The following is a 24,768-nucleotide window of genomic DNA, read 5'->3' as shown; positions in this document are numbered from 1 at the left end:
AAATGCCCCAAACTGCCATCACCATCATTCTGAATAAATCCCACTTCTTTTTAAAGACTATGGTTAAAAGATGAGGGGAAACGGTACCATTAAAAGAGGAAGCAGACCATGGTTCAGAGTCTGTTTCCATGAGGTAACACACACTACTGAGTAATGGCCAGAGGAATTCAATCTATACTGACATGAAGTATGAAGTTAAGGCAGGTGGCTCAGAGACGTTAGAAGCCCTCCCCTCCCAACCTCCGCCTCCACTTTCTTGCATTTCTTTATTGCTGAAGCCAAAGGGACAGACAGAAATCAATGAGTTTGTTGATCTGACACAGGAACTTGTGCACAGTGAGATGGAAGTTATATATCTGAGTTCATCTGCTGGAAATTGCCAGTCTCACATTAACTACATGAGTTATGTGTACATATCTGTGTGTATGTATGTGAGCGAGCAAGTGTGTGTGCATGTGTGTGTGCCCACACAGCATGAAGCTAAGAATTTTGAAAGGATCTTCAGAATTATTTCTGGATAGATATATTTCTGCACAGCTATTTTTATCTTTTTTTCCTCCAGAAGGAAATAGTTCAATTTCGTAATTTAGACCCCAGAAAAGTTAGGTTGTTTTATTGTGGTATGTCTGCAAACTGAATGACGGCTTCTAATAGAAAACAAATTCCTTCCCCTAATCATAACAAATAATTTCTAATAATTTATTATATTTTTCTCTAGTAGAAGTAAAATCTCTCATATTTGTAGGAACTCAGTTGTGGAAAGCTCTAACTTTCCCTTCTTCTAATGTTGAGCAGCAAGTACTTTGATCTCCATAGCCAGACATCAGGCGCAGAGTTCAGAACTATAAATTTGCTGCACCTCCTATCAGTAAAAGTAGGGCTCTCACGGTCATCCCTCCTCAAACCACAGTTCATCTTTGCTAAATCTTCAGAGTGCAAAATAGGTGTGGTTCAGAACAGAGTCAAACAAACATCAGTGGTTCAGAAATGATATCCTTTCCCCAGTAGCAATATACATTGTGGGTATGTGACTGGAATATTTAAAACACCTGTTCACTTGGAACCAAGCCAAATGTATAATGCGTTAGCATGTGCTTGGCTCATTTCCAAGAGCATGTATCCTTACTGCCATCAAAATACTGAGGGAGCTAGGGCAAAGATACAAGTTAGAAGCAATGTAAGATAGATGTATTTTATCATTAACAATATCATCACACTAGACACTGTTGGCTGGCTAGTATTTTAATAAAAATCAATTATTTGTTTTTGCATCAGAGAAGAAACTGGCAATGTAGGAACACTCCTGTCTTAGCTTTGCTAATTACTTTCATTGTCTTAAAATCTTAATCAACCTCCCCCTCCTCCTTCCCTTCCTCCCTCTCCCCAACCCTCCCTTTCATTGCTTAACTGTGCTCTTCCCTGGATACATAGTAGTCCAAAGGGAACACCAGGGAATAAATGATATCCTAACTATATATCAGAGTTCACCAACAGAACTTGCGCAAGCCTCTCTGACAAAGTTCTGCCAATTTTTTTTAATCAATTCTGTTTTGACTTAATAGAATCCAAGTTTTTACTTTTCTCTACCTTTTCCTTAGTTCTAAAAGTATAGTGAATCTTATCTCTAAAGAATTTCATAACCTCATTATGCAAGAAATAGTTACACATACATGTAACAATTTCTAAAATGTGACATTTTGTTTGAACATAATCAGAATATACTCTGAAGATTGCAATGTCCAAGGTGTGTGTGTGTGTGTGTGTGTGTGAAAGTAAAAAGTTAGAAATTTTGCCTAAATTTACACTTGCAGGAAGGAGAAGCAGGAAAGGAAAGAACATGTTTATGATCATCATGTTTTCAACATGTGGTAATGGATATATATGTACATGGTATAACTTGATTCTTACAAAAAGACCAAAAGTGAGATTTACCATCACTATTTTACTGCTTAGAAAGCAGAGATGTGGTGAAGGTTTAGAAACTTGCCCCAAAGCATGGAATTTATGAATGTTGTAGAAACCAGGTTTGTCGGAGTCTAAACTTGTCTGTCCCTTTTCCTATACCACATTGTCTTAAAATGAAAAGGCTGGGCTTTTAGATTATAAACCTGAAAGTGTGAGGGTAGTTTTTACATTTGGAAGTATTGTATCCAGAATCCTGACCGTTTACGTGGTCACTGAAAATGCACATAACTCCTTAGGAACTTCTGAATTTATAGATTTTGATTTCTTCTTCAATGTAATCTAAAGAAGATTATATAGTTTAAATATACCCCCTGAGGTCTCCATAATTTGCTCCTTTAACATACTGTATATGACAAATAGTCCTTAGCCAGAGAAATGCATGTGCATATTATCAGTGTACTGAAATTGTATGCATACTTCAGAAACAACTTGTTTTATATTATGATTATTATATAATCATAATTATATTATGATTATCATAGATGTTTATAGAATGATGTAAATGGTTTAAAATATATAAGTATAATGAAAGGCTTCAGGATTTTTAGCATGCACACGTTACTATAAAAATTAAAGTAACTTGGCATTTCCACTTTTTACAACTAAATTGCTTCCATCTAGAGATAGTTATATTTTCCAGTAGAATTTTCCTCAAGCATTGATTGTCATTATGCTATTCTACTGCTTGAGGCCATCCAGTATCTTTCTCATACCTACTGTATTGCATCTAATTCCACACCAAACATTTAGAGCACTTGATTTGCCTGTCCCCCTCTTCTCCATTTACCTTGCCATTTTTCTTATAACTCCTACTGTATGTGAACATTCTAGTCATACCAAGCTACATTTTTTCATGCTCTTGATCATTTCTTCTTGTGGATCTTTGCATAATTGGGCTTTTTTTTTTTAAAAAAAGATTTTATTTATTTATTTGAAAGAGAGTGAGAATGAGAGAGATCACAGAGGCAGAGGGAGAAGCAGGCTCCCTGCTGAGCAGGGAGCCCCATGCAGGGCTTGATCCCAGGACACTGAGACCATAACCTGAGCTGAAGGCAAACTCTTAAAGGACTGAGCCACCCAGGTGCACTCATAATTGGTCTTTTGAAAGATTTGCCCACATCCTCTTCATCAATTTATATCCATCTTTCTGATCTTCATTTGTTTGAGACTAAAAATGTCTACTCATCACTCACCTCTCCTGACTTTTTAAAAAGATTTTATTTATTTGAGAGAGAGAGAGAGCAGGGGAAGGAGCAGAGGGAGAGGGAATGAGAATCTGAAGCAGACTCTGGGCTCAGCACTGAGCCCAATGTGGGGCTCGATCCCACCACTGTGACATCATGACCTGAGCCGAAACCAAGAGTCAGACGCTCAACTGACTGAGCCACCCAGGCGCCCGTCTCCCGACTTTTTAAATTCTACTTCCTAGAGATTATTACTTGATTTCAAGCATCAGGGCATCATTGTCATCATCACAGTCATCGCCAAGAACCTATGTGCCAGACCCCATTCCAAGCATTTTATAAATGTTCAATAATTTAATTCTCATAATAACTAGATACTAGGTGCTATTATTAACCCCATTTACAAACGACGTAAGAAACAGACAACCTAAGTAACTTGTCTGGGAAAATACAACCAGTCAGCAGGGGAGATAGGATAAAAACTCATGCAGTCTAGTTCCAGGCTGATGTTCTCACTGCTATTCTGCCTCCCCCAAAATATCTTACAGTGCCTCTTATGTTGTTTTGTCCAGTCGATTTGCATGTATATTTTTTATCTTAGCTAGACTGTTAAATTTTGTGATGTCATTCACTGTATCTTCCAAACTTCTATCTCTCCTAGCACCATTATGAAGTTCTCTATATCCTTGGAATCTAATGATTATTGCTAGAATAAAAATATCCACAGATAAAAGTGGAAGTAAATTTATAAAATATAAGGTCACTTTTAAATTTGAAGGTAAAAATGGAATCAAACTCTTGCATGCTTTAATTAATAATTCACAAAATAAATTTAATGACATTTGCTATTGCTAATGAAATGGCCTTATTAATTTCTTTGTTACCATATTTAATAGTTTTTAGCTGTCCTTATAAACATTTGATGCATAAAATAAACATCCCTTCTCTTGTTTAAACCAATCTGCTTACATTATTTTGGCTTCTATTATAGATAAGTAATACTGTAAACATTTCAAATCCCCAATGATTAGGACGTAGTCAAATCAATATTGGCTACATAATACATAAAGGATGGATGCAAATTTTATAGCAAAGAAATTAATTATTAATTTATATCTGTTTACTGTAACAAAAATTCATTGTCAGCTTTTTCTCAAGTTTAACAATGCTTGAGCCAAAATCAATAAATAATATATGAAAATATCACCATTTAACATTAAAATACTGCTAAAACAATCATATTATTTAATGTTTATGAATGCTATACAATCTGTTATATGTAGTGATCCATGCACTATTCTCTCTACATGATAGTCTAGCATAATTATTACATTTCATATCACTATTATATCTAGCAATATTAAAATGATTTTTTAGCAATTAAAAATAGCAAATATTTTCCATATTACAAAGGTTTTGCTGAAGAATCAGAAATGAATATATCAGAGGTAATTATTTCCAAAACTGAATTTATCCTGCATAGCACAAATGACTCAACAATGAAAATTTTGTTTAAAAAGTGTGCAAATAAAAGGCTTTGTCCCTGGAATGTAGCTCTAAGTGGTTCACTATCTAGGTTGAAAATGTCTATGCAGGGTTGTATGTCCTATTTTTCCATGCCTGCAGTAAAGATACAATATGGGAATTCAGCTTGGTAATTACTAATACACCACACAGACACAATTACACCCTGTATGCTGCATGAAGGAATCACTTGTGGTCTGCATCTATTACAAAGAGCAGTAGGGGGCCACCATGCAAGACGACAAAATGCTTTATAAGACGGAAGGAGACCAGAAGAGTCGATGTACACAGATACAAGGACCTTGATTCTTCTAGCAATGATTTAAGGCTCTTTCCATCAATTATCGTCCTTTGTCTCAAGAGTCTTATCACTAGCATCATTACAGGAACTGAACATAACAATGCTTAGACCCCTATAACCCCATGAACTGTGCTGACATTTCCACACCCTGTTGCTATGTTTGACCTGATTATTCGGATTACTTAAGTAAAACAAAATGGAAAAAAAAAAAAAAAAAAGCGTTACTATTGCAAAACTGGCTTATGTATTTTTTTTAAATGACTTAATCAAAATTCCATTTCTCTAAACTCCAAGCCATCCGACTCTTGAAATGTTATTTTTGAAGGTAGTTTCTACTCCAATTAAAAAATCAAAAGAGAAAATCTGCCTGGGTGAAAATTCTAATTGTAAGAAAGAGACTAAATATTGGTTTATCAAAGGAATATATGCTTAAGAGAATTTCTGTATCTAAGGGAGTTAAACTAAGTCAGCTGTTCTCTTTAGCTACATGAGTCACAGGAATAACTTTCTGTGAAATTTTAAAGTTTTGAGTTTAATTGCAAGCAGTAAGCAGTTTTTATTGTAACAGTTTTCTCCTAAGTGTTACATGATGTACATTATTTTACAATACTTTCATTTAAGATGCTCTTTTAAAATATATCTTACAATTATGAATTTTTAAGACCTTAGGAAAGTTAGTTATGGCAGTTTGTCAGGTTCTGTGAAACAAAGCCTTGTCTTTCAGAAAATGTTTACAACCTATGAGAAAAAAAAAATGTATCCTGGGGCTAAAATGTTTATTGGCACCTAGAAGTCTGAAGAGAGAGTCAGGCCTGTGGTTTTTTGAGGGCACTTTATCATCGCCCGCATTCTCAAAGGTTTCTCTGAATGAATAGAACTGGATTACTCAGCCTTCTATTCCACGCCTATTCCTCTCCATTTTCCTTGGCACGACTGAGAGCCAGGCTATTTTTAGTTAGGCAGTTTTCTATTTTTAGACAACTACCAGTTAGAAGACATTTGTTAGGAAAAAGTTTAAACACACACACACACACACACACACACACAAAGGGAGGAGGGAAAGAAGCTTCCCTTCACATATTGTAAAGCAGCCTTCAACCTGTAACTCCAGGCATTTCAGCTGCTTTCAATCTTGGAAAAATAAAGAAAAATTCAGAGTTCAGGGTTTTAAAAATAAACCTACCCTCTGGCAAACAGACCAAAATACAACAAGCTGTTACTATGTGAAACAGTGACTACAAAAACAAAGAACATTCTCCAATGATTAAACTGCGAGAAAAGTTGTAGAACGATTAGGTTATAAGAATGTTACACAGGCATGTAACAATTTTCCAGTCTCTCAGCCAGATGTATCATGTTTTAGAATTCACGGTGGGGGGGGGGGACCTCATCTGTAAAGTTAAACCAAGGATGTGGGATGTAATCTTAAGGTTTCCATTCTTAGCACCAGAGAACCTTTTATCAAACTTAAAGGCAATCGTATTCACTGCATTTTCCTAACATTTGTATTCTATAGATTTTCTCTAAAAATTATAACCACATGTTTACAGAGAAACCATATATTAAAAAAATCCAATGCCAACCAGAAACCAAAGTAAAGCCTGCTACACAGTATACATATACACATAAATGTGTGTGTGTATATACGTGTGTGTATGCATTTATAAGTCTATACACTATTACCTTTATTAGTCTCGCTTTTATTTTAATTGGGAATAAATGACTTGCAGATTGGTTTAGCCTATCAACTTATCTACTTATCATCTATAACCACTATGAGATGTTTTCAGGTGCTCACAGCAATTACTTTCTTTTGCCTCAGATACCACACTGTACTAGATCTATGTCTTTGGTTCAGACTGCTGGGTAAGATTGTCACAGGTACATCACCAATAACTAGCACAATATTTGGCACATGGGCTTCATGTTCATCAATATCTGCTGAATGAAAGAACAAATCCTGCGTATGTTTTGTCCACACTGGACTATCGGCCCTTGAGAGTGCTGGACACGTCATCATCATCGTCATATTTCCCACTCACCTTGCACATAGAGAATATTTTACAATGCTTGGGGAAAAGAAAATTCACTGGCCTTTGTTCTATAAATTTATATAAAATAATTTATATAAAATACCATTATTTATATAAGAATGGTATACTTATATACTTATTAATATAAAATGTTATAGATTTATTCCCAAATTAAGAATTTGCTTCTTCTCTCTCCTTTGGTTAAACAACTTTTATTATCTAAACTTTCCCCTTGATGTTGAAAATAAAACACCTTATATAACTTAACAGTTTACAATGGACTCTGACATCTTTTATAGCCTCTAATCATCACAACAGCCTGTGAGGAAGTCTGGGTCAGGGTTGACAACTGACTCAGAGCAGGAACCTGAAGTCAAGATGGCTAAATAACTTGCCCCAAGTTAGAGAACCAGTGGGTGATGTTGCTATAACTAGAACTTAATTTCTATCCAAATCTGTGGGGCTTTTGAAGTTTTATTTCCTAAATGTAAAATTTAAAACATGAACTCTCACGATAATGCTTCTACAACATTCTTCAGGAAAATCACTCTGCCACTTTCTTCCCCTCCATCCCATGGTGTTCATTCAGAACCACCACACTTTAAGGAGACCCCAGTCATTAAGCCTGGATGAAGATAAAATTCTCACATTTCCAATGAGGAAAAATCAGAAGAAACTGTGTGCATGTGTGCTCTTTCCTTTCTTGTGGGAAAGTCCAGAATTGACCTAGCTTGTTTCTCTTTCCCTACAAGTCTTCTTTCCCATCCCTTCCTCCATCTTCTCTTATTCCTTAGGGGAACCCCAGCCTTGGTGTTCCCACTCACCTCACTCCACAAAATCACATTTATCTTAACAAATGTTCTACTCCTGGGAATAAACACTGACTGAGTGGCTCAGCTTTCCTGATTGGGTTTCTGTGCCCTGACCCAGACCCTGATACTCAATGGGCATGGAGTAAACGTCTGCTCAGGAACAGAAGATGAAATGGCTGCACGCATCCTCTCTGGCTGATAGGCCTTTTATTAGGTGTATCCATCAACCATCATGCAATTACTTCATGAACAAGAGCACTGGATTCACCAGTTTCATCCCTTACAGCAGTGCTGCCCACGGGAAGGTTTCTAGGGTGATGAATATTTCTACACCTGTCCTGACCAATATGGGATCCACCAATCATATGTGGCAATCAAGTACTTGAAATGTGGCTAGTGAGACTAGAAGCTGAACTTTTATTTATTTATTTTTTAAAGATTTAATTAACTATTTTAGAGAGTGAGAGAGAGAGAGTGCTCGCACTAGTTGGGGGGAGCAACATAGGGGGGAGGGAGAGGGAGGGGGGAAAGAATCTTGAGCAGACTCCTCACTGAGCTTGGATCCCAAAACAGGGCTTGATCTCACCACCCTGAGATCATGACCTGAGTGGAAACCACGAGTCAGACACTCAACCGACTGAACCACCCAGGGGCACCTAGGAGCTGAACTTTTAAATTTTATTTCATTTCAATTAACTTAAATTAAAAAGCCACATGTCGTTAGTGGCTACCTTACTGATTAATGCAGATTTATACCATTTCATTCTGAAATCTGGTTATATTATCCAAAGAGAATTCACATGACAGAAATGATTGGGTTTGTGATTGTCAGGCCATAGGCACTAAATATATCACTTATTTACAAGTGTGTATAGTAACTCTGAAAGGAGTTTGGTTTCTGGAACCACAGAGTTTTTTACTAGTAAGTAGCTCATTCTCAGGGTAACTCTGACCTTACTTTTTCCTCTCTGAAATGGTTTTCTTGAGGTTACACTGATGGCATTTGTTTATGACTAAGGAGTCATTTGCATGCAATTTTGAAAAATAAATTATCTAATTCAGAAATTCTAGAATAAAAGATACTATCACCAATTCACATATATCAGTTTATTTTGTAATCATGCTTTCTCAGATGTGAGAAAAAAACCCAAATACCCATTGTATAGTTTACTGTTTACAGTGTTTCTTATCCTAAAACAGTAGCTCTAAATAGTTACTGAGTTTATTTACTAAAACATAAAGATAAGAGATTTAATTGATATGAAGAGGCTTTCAGAATCTAATTAACCTCCCAGCTAGTCATTAACTCTATGACCTTTAGAAATAATTGACAGGAATTTTTTTTTCCTTATAAAGAAACTTCCATTGGGTGGCTAAATTTCAGGGTAACAGAGACTACAGTAAATGCCATTGAGACATGACTGGATAATACGCAAAACAGCTATTAGTAAAATGAGATATATTTCCAATAATATAATCTATCCACCCAATTTGTTGTACACATTTGCAGCACTTGCCTAATTACAGTCCTTTTAGTGATCAAGTCTGAGGTCTTTTCCCACCATGTTCTATGAATTATTTGCCTATGAGGATAAGGAGGAAAGCACGGCCACCACTATTCTCTGCACCCATAGCACACACACAAACCAATCACATCCCATGTGCCCACCCGCCATCTGCTTTCAGACTCAGAATCTTCCTCAACACGTGTTCCAGTCACTACCAGCTGACAGGCACTCACAAGGGCAGGGACCAGGCCAGGAGATGCAGTGCTCATGACACGCAGAGTCACTCAACTGATTGGGCCTTTTACATCATACTTCTGAAAACCTAACACACTTGCTTTCAAGAATGAGTTTCATCAAATATCACTTAAAAAAAAAATCTACTTTATGGTATGATTTTAGACCTCAGTAAAACTACAAAGAAGAAATGTTTAAAAATGTACTTTCAAACTCCATGCTGGAGAAAACAGATATTTGGAAAGGGAAGTCTAGATCTTTGTTGCTCAAAGTTTAGTCCATCGACTAGCAGCATCAGCATCACCAGAAACACAGACCTTTGGCTTTGGCCCTGCCCCATACCAGTGAGTCCAAATCAGCCTTTAAGCAAATGATTCAGACTGGACTAGAGGCAGGCATTTCATTTGAGACCCACTGATCCCTCTTGTCAGATCCTGGCTAAAGTACCAACAGGTTGTTTCTCTCTTCCCCTGGAATCAACGTATGTTGGTCTTTTACTTTCCACCATGACTATAGGTAGTATTTCTATGTGGTCTGCTGTGCCTATTTTTTTTTCTTACACAGCAACAACTTTAGTCGTCTCACGTTCACTTGAAAGATTCTCACCTTTTTTATTATTAGAACATACCTGCCTTCAACAACGAAAACTTGGTAAAGTTTAATTTTATTTATGCTATAATGCGCATCAGTAAGTTCTTTTATATATACATATGTATATAAACACACATATATATACACAAATATATATGTGTGTGCATGTGTGTGTGTATATATATATATATAAAATATTTGTTGAATGTCTACAATGTGCCATTCATTGAGATGGCCGTTAGAGTTAACAGCGATAAATAAAACATCATTATGTCTTTCAGGGAAGGGAAACAGACTTACAATAATAACTTTTTAAAAATTCAGTGAGGTAACTGAAATAATAAATACCATTTGATTAAAAGACTTATCATCTTTTATTCCAACTCTAGGCAGGACTCTGGAGTTGTTTCTAAAACTTCATTTTTGAATATTCCATGGTGATATATTCAGTAACCAATCCTGAGGAAGGAAGGATGTTCTATCCTTTGATATCTGATTTCATACTTATAAAGCCAAACAATGCTACATTTACTGAGGTGCTATCAATCACTAGAATGATTTAAGTATGTTGCCCAACACCAAATTCCATATGCCAAGAAATTTGTAAATATCACTAAAAAGTGACTCTTATGATCCCGGCTAAATATTTTTCCCCTTTCACTTTCAGATACTGGGGGGAAAAAAAAACCCCAAACACGAGAACTTTGGTTTGTTCCAGTTCAAGAATGATCATGTAAAATAATGATGATAAAGTGGTGGTGATTAATAATGACAAAGAGGTTACATTAGTGAGAAAAAGGCTGTATTTTGAAACCTATTGTCTTTTCTACTATTAAATAATTTTCTGCCGACTCTGTGTTAGTACTAATGCCTATATGCTATTAGAGCTGTGCAGTAACAGATGAGAGGAAATTCCATTTTATTGCCTTGTGCATATAATTTAAGTAACTAACATGCACTTTATTTGTTCAACAATGATGTTCTTAATGAGATGTGAAGCAGCTTTTCATGTTTACAAAGTGCATGTAAATTAAGCAAAAAATCTTATTTTTAAAAAGAAACGAATCTTCAAATTTGATATATAAAAATCCACTTGGTAGTTATGACAAATAATGAATAACATTTTTAGGCCCATTTCTTCTCTTAGACTTTGGGGAATAAATATAAATATAAATGTGATTTATAGGAACTATAAAGTTATATAAACAAAAATGAACATTACAATTTAGTAGAAATGTGCAAAACCTTGTTTTTACAAAATCATTTTTTTCCCCTTTTCCTCGGAAGCCTCAACACCGAAGGTTTAAATCCTTTATGGTATAGATATACTAATCCTTTCTTCATTTTTCACTACTATCTATTGAAAAGCAATTATATACTTGGTTTAACAGAGGACAGAAGAGAGCTACTGAGCTACTTGCAGTAAGAACTATTTTAATTATATTTTATAGTAACCTAAGAAGAATTTTTAATGTACTTCAAGAATATTATTTCTCTAAGTTCCTTCATAAAGAAAAAACCTGCCTTTCTGAAGAAATGAAATTACTAACTATAAAGTTAAATACCGGTTCATGTTGCCTCAAGTAAATTTAAAATAGTAACAAGAAAGGTCTAACCCCTTTCCGTTCATAAGCTTCACATTTAAAAAACAGCACACATTGCCTTGCTCCCTGTCAGTCTGGACAATTTGCAAGTGCTTTCTGACCAGGTAGTAAGTTTACCAATTGACTCTGTGGTTATTGGTTTAGGGGTAAAATATGTTTTTAGTTTTACACTGAGTGTTTAGCTCCAAATTGGTGTCTCTCATAGTGAACATTTATGCTCTGGACTCTAAAATCTCATGGTTACACGGTTCTTTACTTCTGAAATGCACTCCTCAAATTTTATATTGAAGAACTAATCTTGGTGTTCATTTGAGAACACAATTAGCTTAAATGCCTCTCTTTTCACATTTCAATCTAGACCAGCGCTGTTGCATGGAACTTTCTGTGATGATCAATGCATTTTACATCTTCCCTGTCCCATTTGGCAGTCATTAGTTGCATGTGACTACTGAGCCCTTGAAACGTGGCTAGTGCAAATGGGGAACTGAACTGGACATCTTATCTAATTTTACTTTATTTTTTATTTTTTTAAAGATTTTATTTATTTATTTGACAGAAAGAGAGATAGCGAGAGCAGGAACACAAGCAGGTGGAGTGGGAGAGGGAGAAGCAGGCTTCCCGGTGAGAAGGGAGCTCAATGTGGGGCTCGATCCCAGGACCCTGGGATCATGACCTGAGCCGAAGGCAGATGCCTAATGACTGAGCCACCCAGGTGCCCCCATCTTATCTAATTTTAATTCATTTAAATGTAATGGTCATATATTAGCTAGTGGTTACTGTATTAGCATAGATCTGGATTTAGTTTCTTGATTGTGCTTTGATAAAAGTTGCCAAATTTTAATGAATTTCTTTGGAGCTATAAAAGCATTTTTCATACTTTAAGTTTGTAACATCATGCTATATGATAGTTACTCAGACACAACCTGTTATATCTGCTCCTGTTTATTTATTCTACAAATATATTCTGAGGGCCTAATATTCTCTAGGCCTCACACGAAGTTCTGGAGATACAGTGGTAAACAAAATGTGCATAGTCCCTTCCCTCCAGGAGGTTAAAATCTACTGTGAAACAGGCAACTGGATAACATGGTGCTTTGATGGAGAAAATACAGTTCTAGCTCTAATATAGAAAAAACACTACCATGAGGTAAACAGGACAGTTCAAGGATGGCTTTCCAAAAGTATAAATTGGGATCTGCCTTGAATAAAGGATAAATAAAAGCCAAGCAAAGGCCTAGTAAGGAGTGTTAAAGACAAAACAAATCAGGTTTGGAGAAGCTGAGGAAAATAAACATGTTTTGGTGGCTCAAATATAGGATGGCAGTGGTGGGGGGAGGGAAATAGCAAAGGGGGAGGCTGGAGAGGAAGATAAAAACAGGGGCCAGATCATGGATGGCCTTGTGAACAATCTTAAGGACCAAGAGTCCTTGAGGGCCTTGTTTATGTTTGTATCTCTAGGCATTCCAAGGCACATACAACATGGTAGGAATTCAACCAATCTTTGTTCAGTGAATGCATAAAGAAATAAAAATACAACAAATAACCAGACAGATAAGTGAAAGTGCTTTTACTCTTAAGTACCCATGATGGGTGTTAAGAAGGGCACCTATTATGATGAGCACCAGATGTTATATATAAGTGATGAATCACTAAATTCTACTCCTGAAACTAAAATTATACTATATGTTAACAAACTGGAATTTAAATAAAAACTTGAAATGAAAAAAAAGAAGCCCATGGAAAGAGCCACATGCTACCTCATTGCAAAAAAAAAAGTACCCATATGCAATATATATCTATAAAGCATGCATAAAAATAATTTTCTCTCTCTCTCTATATATATATGTATATATATGTATTTTTTTTTTAGTAGGCTCCATGCCCAGCATGGAGCTCAATGCAAGGCCCCAACTCACAACCCCAAGATCAAGACCTGAGCTGAGACCGAGAATCAGACGCTCAACTGACTGAGCCATTCAGGTGTCCCTTATGTATCTATATTTTGTAAGTATAAAATTGGAACCTACTTAATTAGTTTAGATAAAATGAAAGCTCAAGTAAAATAAACATATTTTCATATTTTACATCTATTCCCAAATTTTATAATACAGGGTTTGTAAAAAAGTCCATTTCCACTATTTGCTGCATTTGGTTTTCAACAAAAATTACATTCCTCAATTTTCACCAAACTATGCAAAAGTAGTTAGCTTATTGATAACCTCCAGGAGCATTGGGAAACAAAATTTATAAGCTATTTCAACGTCTTTCCAGGCCTTAATTCAGGCCTTAATTATTACTGTGCAAGGAAACATTTTGGTGGAACAACTGTTCTTAGAATTCTTTAAATCCAAACAAGATTCAGATGACAGAAAATAAAATTTCATGTAAATATCATCTCTTTCTCTCTCTCTCTCTCTCTCACAGACAGACACACACACTTCTTGCCTGTTTGTGCATCTTAGAAAAAGTAATCCTTCACTGAGACAATTGATATTCAAAGATTTCTTCTGCAGGAGTTATGTCCATCTTTTTAATTTCCTAGGGAACAGCAGTGGGCCCTGTGTTCTATTCCCTTCCACATTTAGTCACTTGACTACTGGTCCAGACTGGATAAGCAGCTCAACAGAATCACTGAATCATTGAGGGGTGACAGCTTCCCTCCTGGCCAGGTGCTAAGCGACACTCACATATGGGCTTTGTGGTTAGAAAACATGTGTTGGATATGGAGGTAACCTGTCTGGGACTTCTGTCACTCCAAGGCCCCCCTGCAATGATCTGGTGATCAATGACCTGTTTGAATGACTTTTGTTCAATTGTTCAGCTTATGTCTTCCTTTCAGTAGCTTGTATTACATTAATGAGGTTATTGCTCCTTTACCCTCCAACTGTTCCCAAGCTGATTTTCATATATGTTCTACATCCTTAACAAGAATACCTGTCTTTTGCTGTTTCAGAATCCCTTGTACAGTGCTGACTGTAAGCTGACACTTGCTAAGTCACTGTTAAGAGAAGGATGGCCTGTAAGCATGCCCTGTGAGCCTTGCATTCTTCAGGTCATCTTGAAGTGCTCAACACCACATCTTCTTCCAGGAACAGAGCCCAACATCAACTGTGAGGGTAGGAAGGCAGAAAGGAACCAGGACTGGAGCTAAGACCAGCTGGAGGAGACGAAGGGGACGGTTCTTTTAATATCATCAGAATCCCTACTGAATTTCAACAGCTTCATAAGCCAGCATTTTGAGTAAATATCCAGTATACTTGTCACATAGTTAAATAAAACGGACTTTCTTCAAAGGAAGCACTTTTAATACAGTAACTGTTTTTGTTTTTTTAAAGCAATGGATTAAAAATTTAACACATTTACTAAATCTGGCATATTTATATATTGTATCTAAACAGATATTCAAGCTGCATTATAATATAATAATAAAAAAAACCTATCTCAGTCTGTCTATTAAGTCTTTGTCTTTGTGCCATTGTAACAGTAGTGCTAATTATCAAGCAAAGACATGATAATTACGCAGAGCTTTTTTGCTAAAAGAAGGAATCTTTTTCAACACCCACGTGCTGCACAATTTCCTATGACCCTGTAACACTACTCTGGTATGGCCCAGAAATTTGTATTTTGGTCTAAATGCTGGGAATCATATTATTTCTCTCTCTGTGCCAACCTTTTTTTCTTGTGAGTAAACTGTTTTTGGAGGGTTAAGGGAGAGGGGTAATGGTCCAAATGGGAAATATAAAACTAACGACCCTTCATGAAACATATTATGCTCCTCATTAAACTTACTCAGTTAAATGTATTCCATTAAATTAAAATAAATAGGATTTAAAATTTTACCCAGGAGTAGTAAACTACCTTAACTCTCAACTTTGTGTTAGATTCATTCTAAGGATGGATTCCTCAAATCCCTGATGTATCCCAGGTTCTTAACCTCCAACACAATTTATGTCTTTTTTTTTTTAGAGGAGGGGAGGGGCAATGGGAGAGGGAGAGAGAGAATCAAGCAGGCTTCATGCCCAGCACAGAGCCTGATGCAGGGCTCGATCTTAAAATCCTGAAATCATGACCTGAGACTAGATCAAGAGTCCGATGCTTAACCGACGGAGTCACCCAGGCACTCCCAATACAATTTATGTCTCAGTGCTGCAGAGGTTTTCAAACTTAGCATATGCAAGAATTACTTGGGAAACTTGTTATAAATGCAGTTTTCCATCCAGATTCCCTGTTCTCCACCAAGTATTTCAAGCATAGTGATTTCAATAAGCTGCACTTTGAAAAATACTCTATGTGGGGGTGATATAAATTTATTAAGCTTAGGGATCCCGCTTTACTTCTTCCTCATTTATCTCTGTTATTACTAAAGTGGAAAAGCCAAATAGGTGAAGAATGTGTGATTCAGGTAGTTGAGCAGGACTGACTTAGAACATGTTCATCCAAAGAATCAAGCCATCCCTAGGTTTGGTCTAGGAGCCCCAGACTGTCTCTTTGAGAGGTTCAGAGCTTTCATTTACTGATATCAAATGCAAGATAATGGAACTGCTGCTTTACTCTCTTTTAAAAGTATTGCTTTTTAAAGAATTGTGTTGCAAAGGACTTCCAAATTCAATTCCTTCATTTTTAAGATGAGGATACTTCAGCCCAGAGAAGTAGCTAACTTAGTAAGAATGTGCAAGACAAGGTTTCAAATGCAAGCCCTCTGACTTGCAACCCAGTGCTCTTCTCATGGCCTTTAAAGAAGTCTGGCTCAGATACCCATCTGTCCAAGAATATGAAAGTCTTGAGAATGTGAAGTTCTCAGTCACCTTTAAATCACAGTATATTCCTGACTAAAGCTCTCAGAAAATGAATTTTCTAGATTTTTAACCTTTAAGAAAGCAAATTTTAAAAGTCAACACATTTTTCAACTACTTTACTATGGTTCTACAGCATTTCACATCATGTTAAGGACTGGAGCAGTTTAGGTCTAATGACAAATTCCAATTCAACTGTGTTACCCTGAAATGTTTGTTGTAATGGTTTTGGTAATGAGATGGAGTCTTGAGTATAGAGTTGTTTTGCGTTTGAGACTTGGGTTAAATGTGTGTGAGTGCACATGAACACAAACTCACATACACACACACACACACACACACACAAAAGCACCTATGAGATTTGATGACGACCAGTTCTGTTCATATTCGTGTTTGTTTATGTATTTTCACAGTTATATGTATACATGGATAAAATATCATCTGAAATACATGGTAGGTTAAGTTTTATAAATGACCTTAAATTTCAAAATCAAGGCACACAATTAAAATCATGCCAATGAAAAACTAAAGTGACGTTCAGTAATACAGATCTGCAAGTATTTTAAACATATACCACATTAAGTTTACTTATTCACTTTTGTTTTCTGAAATTATTTGGTTGGCCTTGTTAGGCAAAAAAAAAAAAAAAAACCCGATCAGCTCAATACTTTTATTATTTTATTTTATTTATTTATTAAGTAGGCTCCATACCCAGCAAGGAGCACAACATGGGGCTTGAGCTCAACGATCCTGAGATCAAGACCTGAACTGAGATCAAGAGTCGAATGCTTAACTGACTGAGCCACCCAGGTACCCCAGCTCAATACGTTAAAAAAACTTCCAAATAAAGGCAAAGAAATGAGAATCAGTTTTAGGCTATTATAACAGGTAAAAAGAAGATGAAAGTGAGAGGTTGATTAATTTGGTAAGGATTAGTGCTACATTTTTTCATAATATGGAATAGTCTAAGATAATGGCAAGAATAACCTGTACTCGGGGCGCCTGGGTGGCTCAGTCATTAAGCGTCTGCCTTCGGCTCAGGTCATGACCCCAGAGTCCTGGGATCGAGCCCCGCATTGGGCTCCCTGCTTGCCGGGAAGCCTGCTTCTCCCTCTCCTACTCCCCCTGCTTGTGTTCCCTCTCTCGCTGTCTCTCTCTGTCAAATAAATAAATAAAATCTTTAAAAAAAAAAAAAAAAGAATAACCTGTACTCTGGCAAACTGACTCTGAATACATAGTTTTGAAACATTTATTAATTTTCTCTTAATTCTGGGAAAGCAATCATAATCATAATCTAGGTAACCATGAGGAGCTAGACAGGTGAGGGAAATAGACAGATGGGGATAGTCCTCATTGCACGTCTTTTTTAGTTTAGTATTCACTATTTATGAAGAGTACTATAAGGCAATAACATTTAAATAGGATACGTGCAGGAAGTGTTTAAAACTGTATGGCAATGCTACTTACGCTAATGAATCAAAAACATTTTTGAGTTTTAATGTGATGCTTATTTATTTCTGGCACAATAAAATGTTTTAAATCTAACTTTGATAAAACACCAAGCTAACATTTAGAAATTCATTTTCATCAGATTTCTGATTCCATGTATATTAACAATGCTACACTAAACAATATAATTGGGGGAAAAACATTTCTAGCAGAGTAATTGTCTTTTACCCTTTCAGTAAGAATGCATTAGGAACAATGAATTAGAAAGAAGAGACAAAGTGAAAAACTGAAGTATAAGGCTGGGGTGAGTTCATTTTTAGGTATTTTTTTTTCTTTGACAATGCTGCGACACTAGTCTATACCTAAAAGAAATCATCAAAAGTAAGTAAAGCCCTGTGTTGGCCCCAATTCCCTAGTCTCGTTCCTGATACAGCCGAGGGCAATGATGACTCATGGAGGATGAGGTCAATACGTTGACACTGGTGCCTGATTTCTAGCAAGGACCAGATATACGTTGTCCCTATTACCATATCGCTCTCACTCGCTTTTTGCAGGAATAGAAAAGGTGGAGTAATGTTGGGGTGATAACCAGCGGGGCATCTGAGGGGATAGGAACACTTTAGGAAAAGGAAGTGTGTGTGTGTGTGTGTGTGTGTGTGTGTGTGTGTGTGTGTGTAAGGGGGAGGTCCAACCACCACGCTGCTCTGCCGGGTGGGGTTCGCCAACCACGCATGCGCTCTCACCTCCACGATGTCTGAGTTTGTCCGGCTCTCGTGCGGCTCGTTGTACTCCGTGTACTTGAGCAGCACCTTGTCCATGTCGGTGCTCGCATACTGGAACAGCTTGTTGGTGCTGTTGAAGATGATCAGCGCGATCTCACAGTCACAGAGCACGCTCAGCTCGTATGCTTTCTTCATCAACCCAAATTTCCTCTTTGTAAATGTCACCTGGAAAAAAAAAAAAACAGGCAGGTTTGTTTTTTTTTTTTAAAGGAAAAGAAAACGCATGTTTTTTTTTTTTTTTTAACAGTACTACTTCTTCTCCTTTGTGAAACAAAGTGTGTCATTGTCAGAGCCCTTGGGGACTAACACATTTGAAAAGAAAGCAAATAAATCTAAAACTAATTTCTGCTTAGAATTTGAAAAGTGTGATTTCTAGCTTGTTGCTGAATGTGAAACTGTAAATGCCAGATTTAATGTAGGGCATTTTAATGAAGGTGTTTTTTGGAGCAATTTAAGATTTGAGAAAATTAATTTCAGCATGGTTAACATCTTTTCCAATTATAAGTTTGGAGCTCATTTTTTGACCACGTGAAGACTGGACACAATATTATGAACATAGCATTTTAGATGTGTGTTCAGAAATTCTTTGTGTGTGCGTTCAAAAGTTTAAAAAAAAATGTTTATCCATTCATCTGTTGATGGACATCTGTACCTCTGAAACAAATAATGCAATATATGTTAAGAAAGAAAAAAAGAAGAAGAAGAATGTAGCAGGAGGGGAAGAATGAAGGGGGGGAAATCGGAGGGGGAGAAGAACCATGAGAGACGATGGACTCTGAAAAACAAACTGAGGGTTCTAGAGGGGAGGGGGTTGGGAGGATGGGTTAGCCTGGTGATGGGTATTGAGGAGGGCACGTTCTGCATGGAGCACTGGGTGTTATGCACAAACAATGAATCATGGAACACTATATCTAAAACTAATGATGTAATGTATGGGGATTAACATAACAATAAAAAAATTAAAAAAAAATGTTTAATTGAAAACACTCGAAGGGATAAAACTGTGCTTTCAGACAGTGCTGTATTATGTTTTCTAGAAATACAACAGAAAGTTGGGAAGTACTTTAGTCATAATACCGTTAGGGTTCTGTTTTCAATCTTTTGTGTATCTTCCTCTCGCAGGCCAGAAACTGTGTGGTTATCTTTGCCTTTTTCTTCTTTTAATCTAATCTATTACCAAGTCCCATAATTCCTTCCCTCAAAATGCTTCTCAGCTTCACACTTTCTTGTCTATTTCCCAGGCGGCTCTATCATTCCCATCCTTATCAGTTTCCTGTCCTAGATGATCTCCCTGTCTGAAATCATTCCCTTCTCAATTCATCCCCAATCTTCAAAACTCACTCTTCACACTGCCTTTCTCCTGATGAGCTGTCTACAACAGCTCTGACTTTGAATACTTCCAACAGTACCAAATGCAAATAAAAATTTCACTATTCCTAATTTCATTCCTGTCTTGATTACACTCTAGTCTGTCCACCAAAAACCATGGATATTGTTAACTGTAAGCCTTTATATGGCCCAGCATTTCTCAGCAGGTGTTCCGTGGAATATCATTTCTATAAAATACTCTTTAGGACAAAAATTTCAGTGGCCCAATACATTTGGGAAATGAGGCATGTTGATATATTAAAGGCTGGAAAATCTTTTAAATTTTGTTTAACCTCCACCCAAACCTATTGCTGACAAAATATTTGTTTCTAAATTTATTTATTTAGAGGAGCACTTACTATCATTTTTCAAAGCTAGGTTTTTTGAGGCATATACTCTGGGAAATGCTGACTAACTTAATTTAGCTGATTTTTAAAGGGACAACTTAAATTTTTTTCTCACCTTCAAATCTAACTCATCTTGCAGAGGCCAGCCCAGTTTTATCTAATACATATTTGTGTGTAATTCCCAAATCTAGATTCCCACTCCTCATCTTTTTTTTTTTTTTGTCTCCGGACGCCCAAAGTGTGTCCTCCAGTCCTATGTCTATCTAAACGTCCTAGGAGTCTCTTAAATCTCCACAGCTTAAACTCATTATCTTCATCCTTGAATCTGCTCCCCCTCCTGGCTTGGCCATCTCACAATAAATTCAGTCACCCAAACTAGAGACCTCAGAGTGAACTTTGAATCCCACACACCTAAATAAATGTGTTGACAGGAACTGTGGGTGAGCAGACAGAAAACCCGACCTCCTGGTCTCCTCAATCCTCCACACTTTGTTAATACTAACTGTTTTACCTATTACCCTTTATTTTTCCTTAATAGCACTTATCACATTTATCATAATTTGTATATTTTTGTGTGTGATCATTTGTTTAATGTCCGTCTCTTCCTCTACCGTGCATGTTCCACAAGGCCATATGCCGTTTTTATTTTGCTCACTGTTGTATGCCCGGTGCTTGGAACAGCAGACATGTATGGGCACAAGGTAAAGATCTAGAGTATAAAAATGAAATAGGGAAATCTGTTATGTGAAGTTTTTAGAAATATCAAATTGATATGTTATCTAAAATTATGTGATAGCTTTTCCTGTGAAAATTTTTTTATCAACTCATGAGTAGAATTTTAAAAAGATAAATCTGTACTTAATGATTATATTGTTTTATCACATTTGCATTAAAGGCAGAATGATAGAAAGGGAAGAACACGGGGCCTGGATTAAGAGGACCCCAGATTTGAATGTTGAACCTGCTATGTGTTAATCATGAGAAATTTCCTTAACTTCTTTGAGTTGGATTTTTCTCTGAGTTTGATTTTTCATCTATAAAATAGAGAGAATGCCTATTTTTTTTTTTAAGATTTTATTTATTTGACAGAGACATACAGTGAGAGAGGGAACACAAGCAGGGGAAGGGGGAGAGGGAGAAGCAGGCTTCCTGCTGAGCAGGGAGCCAGATGCGGGGCTTGATCCCAGGACCCTGGGATCATGACCTGAGCCGAGGGCAGATGCTTAACGACTGAGGCACCCAGGTGCCCTGAGAGAATGCCTACTCTTAGGGTTGCTGTGAGGACTGCACAAAGTAAACAAATGTACAGTATTAAGCACAGTGCTTAACACTGAAGCTCAATAAACCTAGTACCCATCCCTCACTTGGTTGATGTACAGAAAAATGACTTACAAAATATGTCTATGTTGGTGGCTTTGAAGAGTCTACTGATTAAGGCTATTTGAGGATCTCATTATTCCTAATACAAAGATAAAGCTGATGGGGCACCTGGGTGGCTCAGATGGTTAAGTGTCTGCCTTTGGCTCAGGTCGTGATCCCGGGGTTCTGGGATCTAGCCCCGCGTTGGGCTCCCTGCTCTGCAGGAAGCCTGCTTCTCTCTCTCCCACTCCCCCTGCTTGTGTTCCCTCTCTGGCTGTCTCTCTCCCTGTCAAATAAATAAAATCTTAAAAAAAAAAAGATAAAGCTGAAATATGGAATTGCCTCTGATCATTCTTTGGAAAATATGGTATTTATCATATCACATCAGCTAGTCAATATCTACTCAGATACATTATTTACATTTCAACTTGGGACAATCTTTCTTTGTAATAATTGCCAGCATCTCACCTTTTGTTTTACGATTATTGATTGTGTTTCTAAAATGCTTCTAATAAAATATAACTAGTGTTTTATTTTCATATCTGATTGTCACACTGTTTTAGAAACTTTTATTTTAATTCATTCAGATGAGTTATGACTGGTATTAATAATGAGTTAAATAAAGACCATCTCTTTGGAATGGATAAAGAATCATAATAATTACATAGATTTATATAAAATGTCTTTTAATATTTATTTTAGATGCAATTTAGTTACCTAGATGTACTTGCACATTGGTATTTTATTTAGTGAGACAGTGTAAGAGTAGGTTCAATACAGAAAGCACTGGCCCAAATACTTTCATATATCTAAAACCACTTTTAATCAGACTTTCATAACCACAAACTGTAGGTGGAATGTCTCAATACAGTATGGTTTCTGTTGTACTCAACCTCAGAATTTAGCACGTTACAACATTCACCATCAAAGTACATTTCAGCACAGAAATATCATTAAAGCTACTATTTGTGTTTACTTTTAGGTACTCCTCAACTTCTGTGTAACCAAATAGGCTTCTGGATAATGCATACTTATTTAATAATACCTGTCAAAAAAGTCAGCGCATATAGCTTCTTTTCATTAAAACTGCAAACTGAAATGGTGCTGACTCTATTAAAGCATTTAAGAAAATATCTTCAAACTCTACTCTTAATTGCTCTAAATTTAATTCTTTATTATGTTCATATTCTTCATAGCATACTCAAAATGTATTTTATAATGCTTTTTCTCTCATTGTGCATAGTTAGATAAAACTGTTTTTAAGCATTAAGCTTTCTAAAGAGATCTGGGATATTACTCTTCGTTTAAAATATGCCACTCAATGACAAAGATTGCAGTTCAGAGCTTTTATACTTAAATATAATAATGTATTGTAATGATTACATTTTTCATAACTTGACAATAATTTGTAATGGGGACAAGTCCATTTCTATTTAAATAACATATTTTTAACCCTAGGTGAGATAGAAAACTGTTTTTATAGTAGTTAGGCAAAGAGATGCTCTTTTCCACTGCTTATATCAATCAAGGTGCACTGACAAGAGAATAAAGCCAGTATTGTTTAGTGGACACTGTAACTCGACATTTAGTTTTCAGAATTAAAGAGACTTAATATGTAATATATGCATGAAAAGCAAAATTACTCTGTAAACACCGACCATTTTATTTTATTTTTTCCTTTACTTCTTGAAACAGCCCCAAATATAATGATGATGTTGCAGTAAGAGGTTTTGGCATTGAGTTTTATAGAAACTTCAAGTTTTAAATTCTAGCATAAGGGCAGGCATCACACATCTTATATTTACAATTACTTTAGAACTTACTAGGTATGAATCAGGAATTGAAATTAGAATTTGAAATTGAGAAAAGGCACATTCATTAAATACAGCTCCATACAACTCAGTTATAAAGAAATTTGGTGAATCTGCTCACAGAAACAAAAATAATTCAAACTATTTTTATTGAGCATTTTCTATATGCCAAATGCTAAGCAATATTTATTGACCATTCTCCATGTCAGACATTTGTGCTAGGTGCTGGGGCTTCTATTGCATATATATATATCTCCCTTGTTCATGTCTCTTCCTCATGGCTGGAGAAAAAATAGCCATTTAACTCATTAAGGCTTAAAAGCAATTTTCTTTATTTGAAGCAAAGTGCTTTACTTAGTTAATAGCGTTATATTTTCAGTCATGTGTAGTGACCTGAAATTGTATTTTTATCTAGAGTTAGAGGTGAATTCAGTTTTTGTTTTCTGACCAATCTTTTCTCTAGACTGAACAAGAAAAATAACAGTAGATGTCAACCCAATCAAGATGAATATGAAATGAAACCTACCATATTGGTTACTTCTTATCTTGTACTCAGTGAAAGCTAATTGTGGTATTATGCCCCTCCCCCTTTCCATCTGGTTGCTGGCAGGCTCCCAATCAAGCTGCAAGGCTTAAATTAGTTTAAATGCCAATTTCTTCTACGAAGCTTTCATTGTTACATTCAGATAAAACTCATTCCTCCCTCATTGTCGTCCTCTAAAACTTTTTACAAACCTTTACTGTGAGACTTATTCTAATATTATAGAGTTGGTTGTTTATGAGTCTGCCTCTCCTATTGGCTTTCAAGTTCACCAAAGACCCCATCTGGGGCTTCATCCAGACTGACCAGTGGACACTCAATGAACATTTGCTGAACCAGTGGATTATGGAATGAAAATAGTCTATTTTAAAGTCTGAATGTTTGGTTTGTGGCCAAATTTGATGAAAAAGATGAGGTTCTAAAAAATGGTGGCATGAAGTCAAAGACCTTCTCCTTTTTTTGTAGAAATAAGATAATCTTGATTTTATAGCTTTTGAGCTAAGATAACTTTTGTAAAGCTTAAGCTCATTCAGGTTTTTATTTATTTTTATTTATTTATTTA

The 24,768-nt window shown here is 36.2% G+C and overlaps 1 protein-coding gene across 6 annotated transcripts in view; it reads right to left on the bottom strand.

Annotated features, from left to right (window-relative positions):
* MEF2C (myocyte enhancer factor 2C) overlaps positions 1-24,768 on the bottom strand; it is a 151,034-nt gene that overhangs the window by 56,732 nt on the left and 69,534 nt on the right. For all 6 annotated transcript variants that reach the window (XM_032404025.1, XM_032404027.1, XM_032404023.1 and 3 more), the window contains exon 3: positions 18,742-18,945. In XM_032404025.1, coding sequence (XP_032259916.1) covers positions 18,742-18,945 — 204 coding nt within the window. The remainder of the gene's footprint in view (positions 1-18,741; positions 18,946-24,768) is intronic.

This window comes from Phoca vitulina, unplaced genomic scaffold, assembly GCF_004348235.1.
Source record: "Phoca vitulina isolate PV1807 unplaced genomic scaffold, GSC_HSeal_1.0 scaffold6, whole genome shotgun sequence".
In the NCBI taxonomy this organism is placed as follows: domain Eukaryota; kingdom Metazoa; phylum Chordata; class Mammalia; order Carnivora; family Phocidae; genus Phoca; species Phoca vitulina.
The sequence above is the reverse complement of the archived record's forward strand: the minus strand, read 5'-3'. Positions and strand labels throughout refer to the sequence as shown.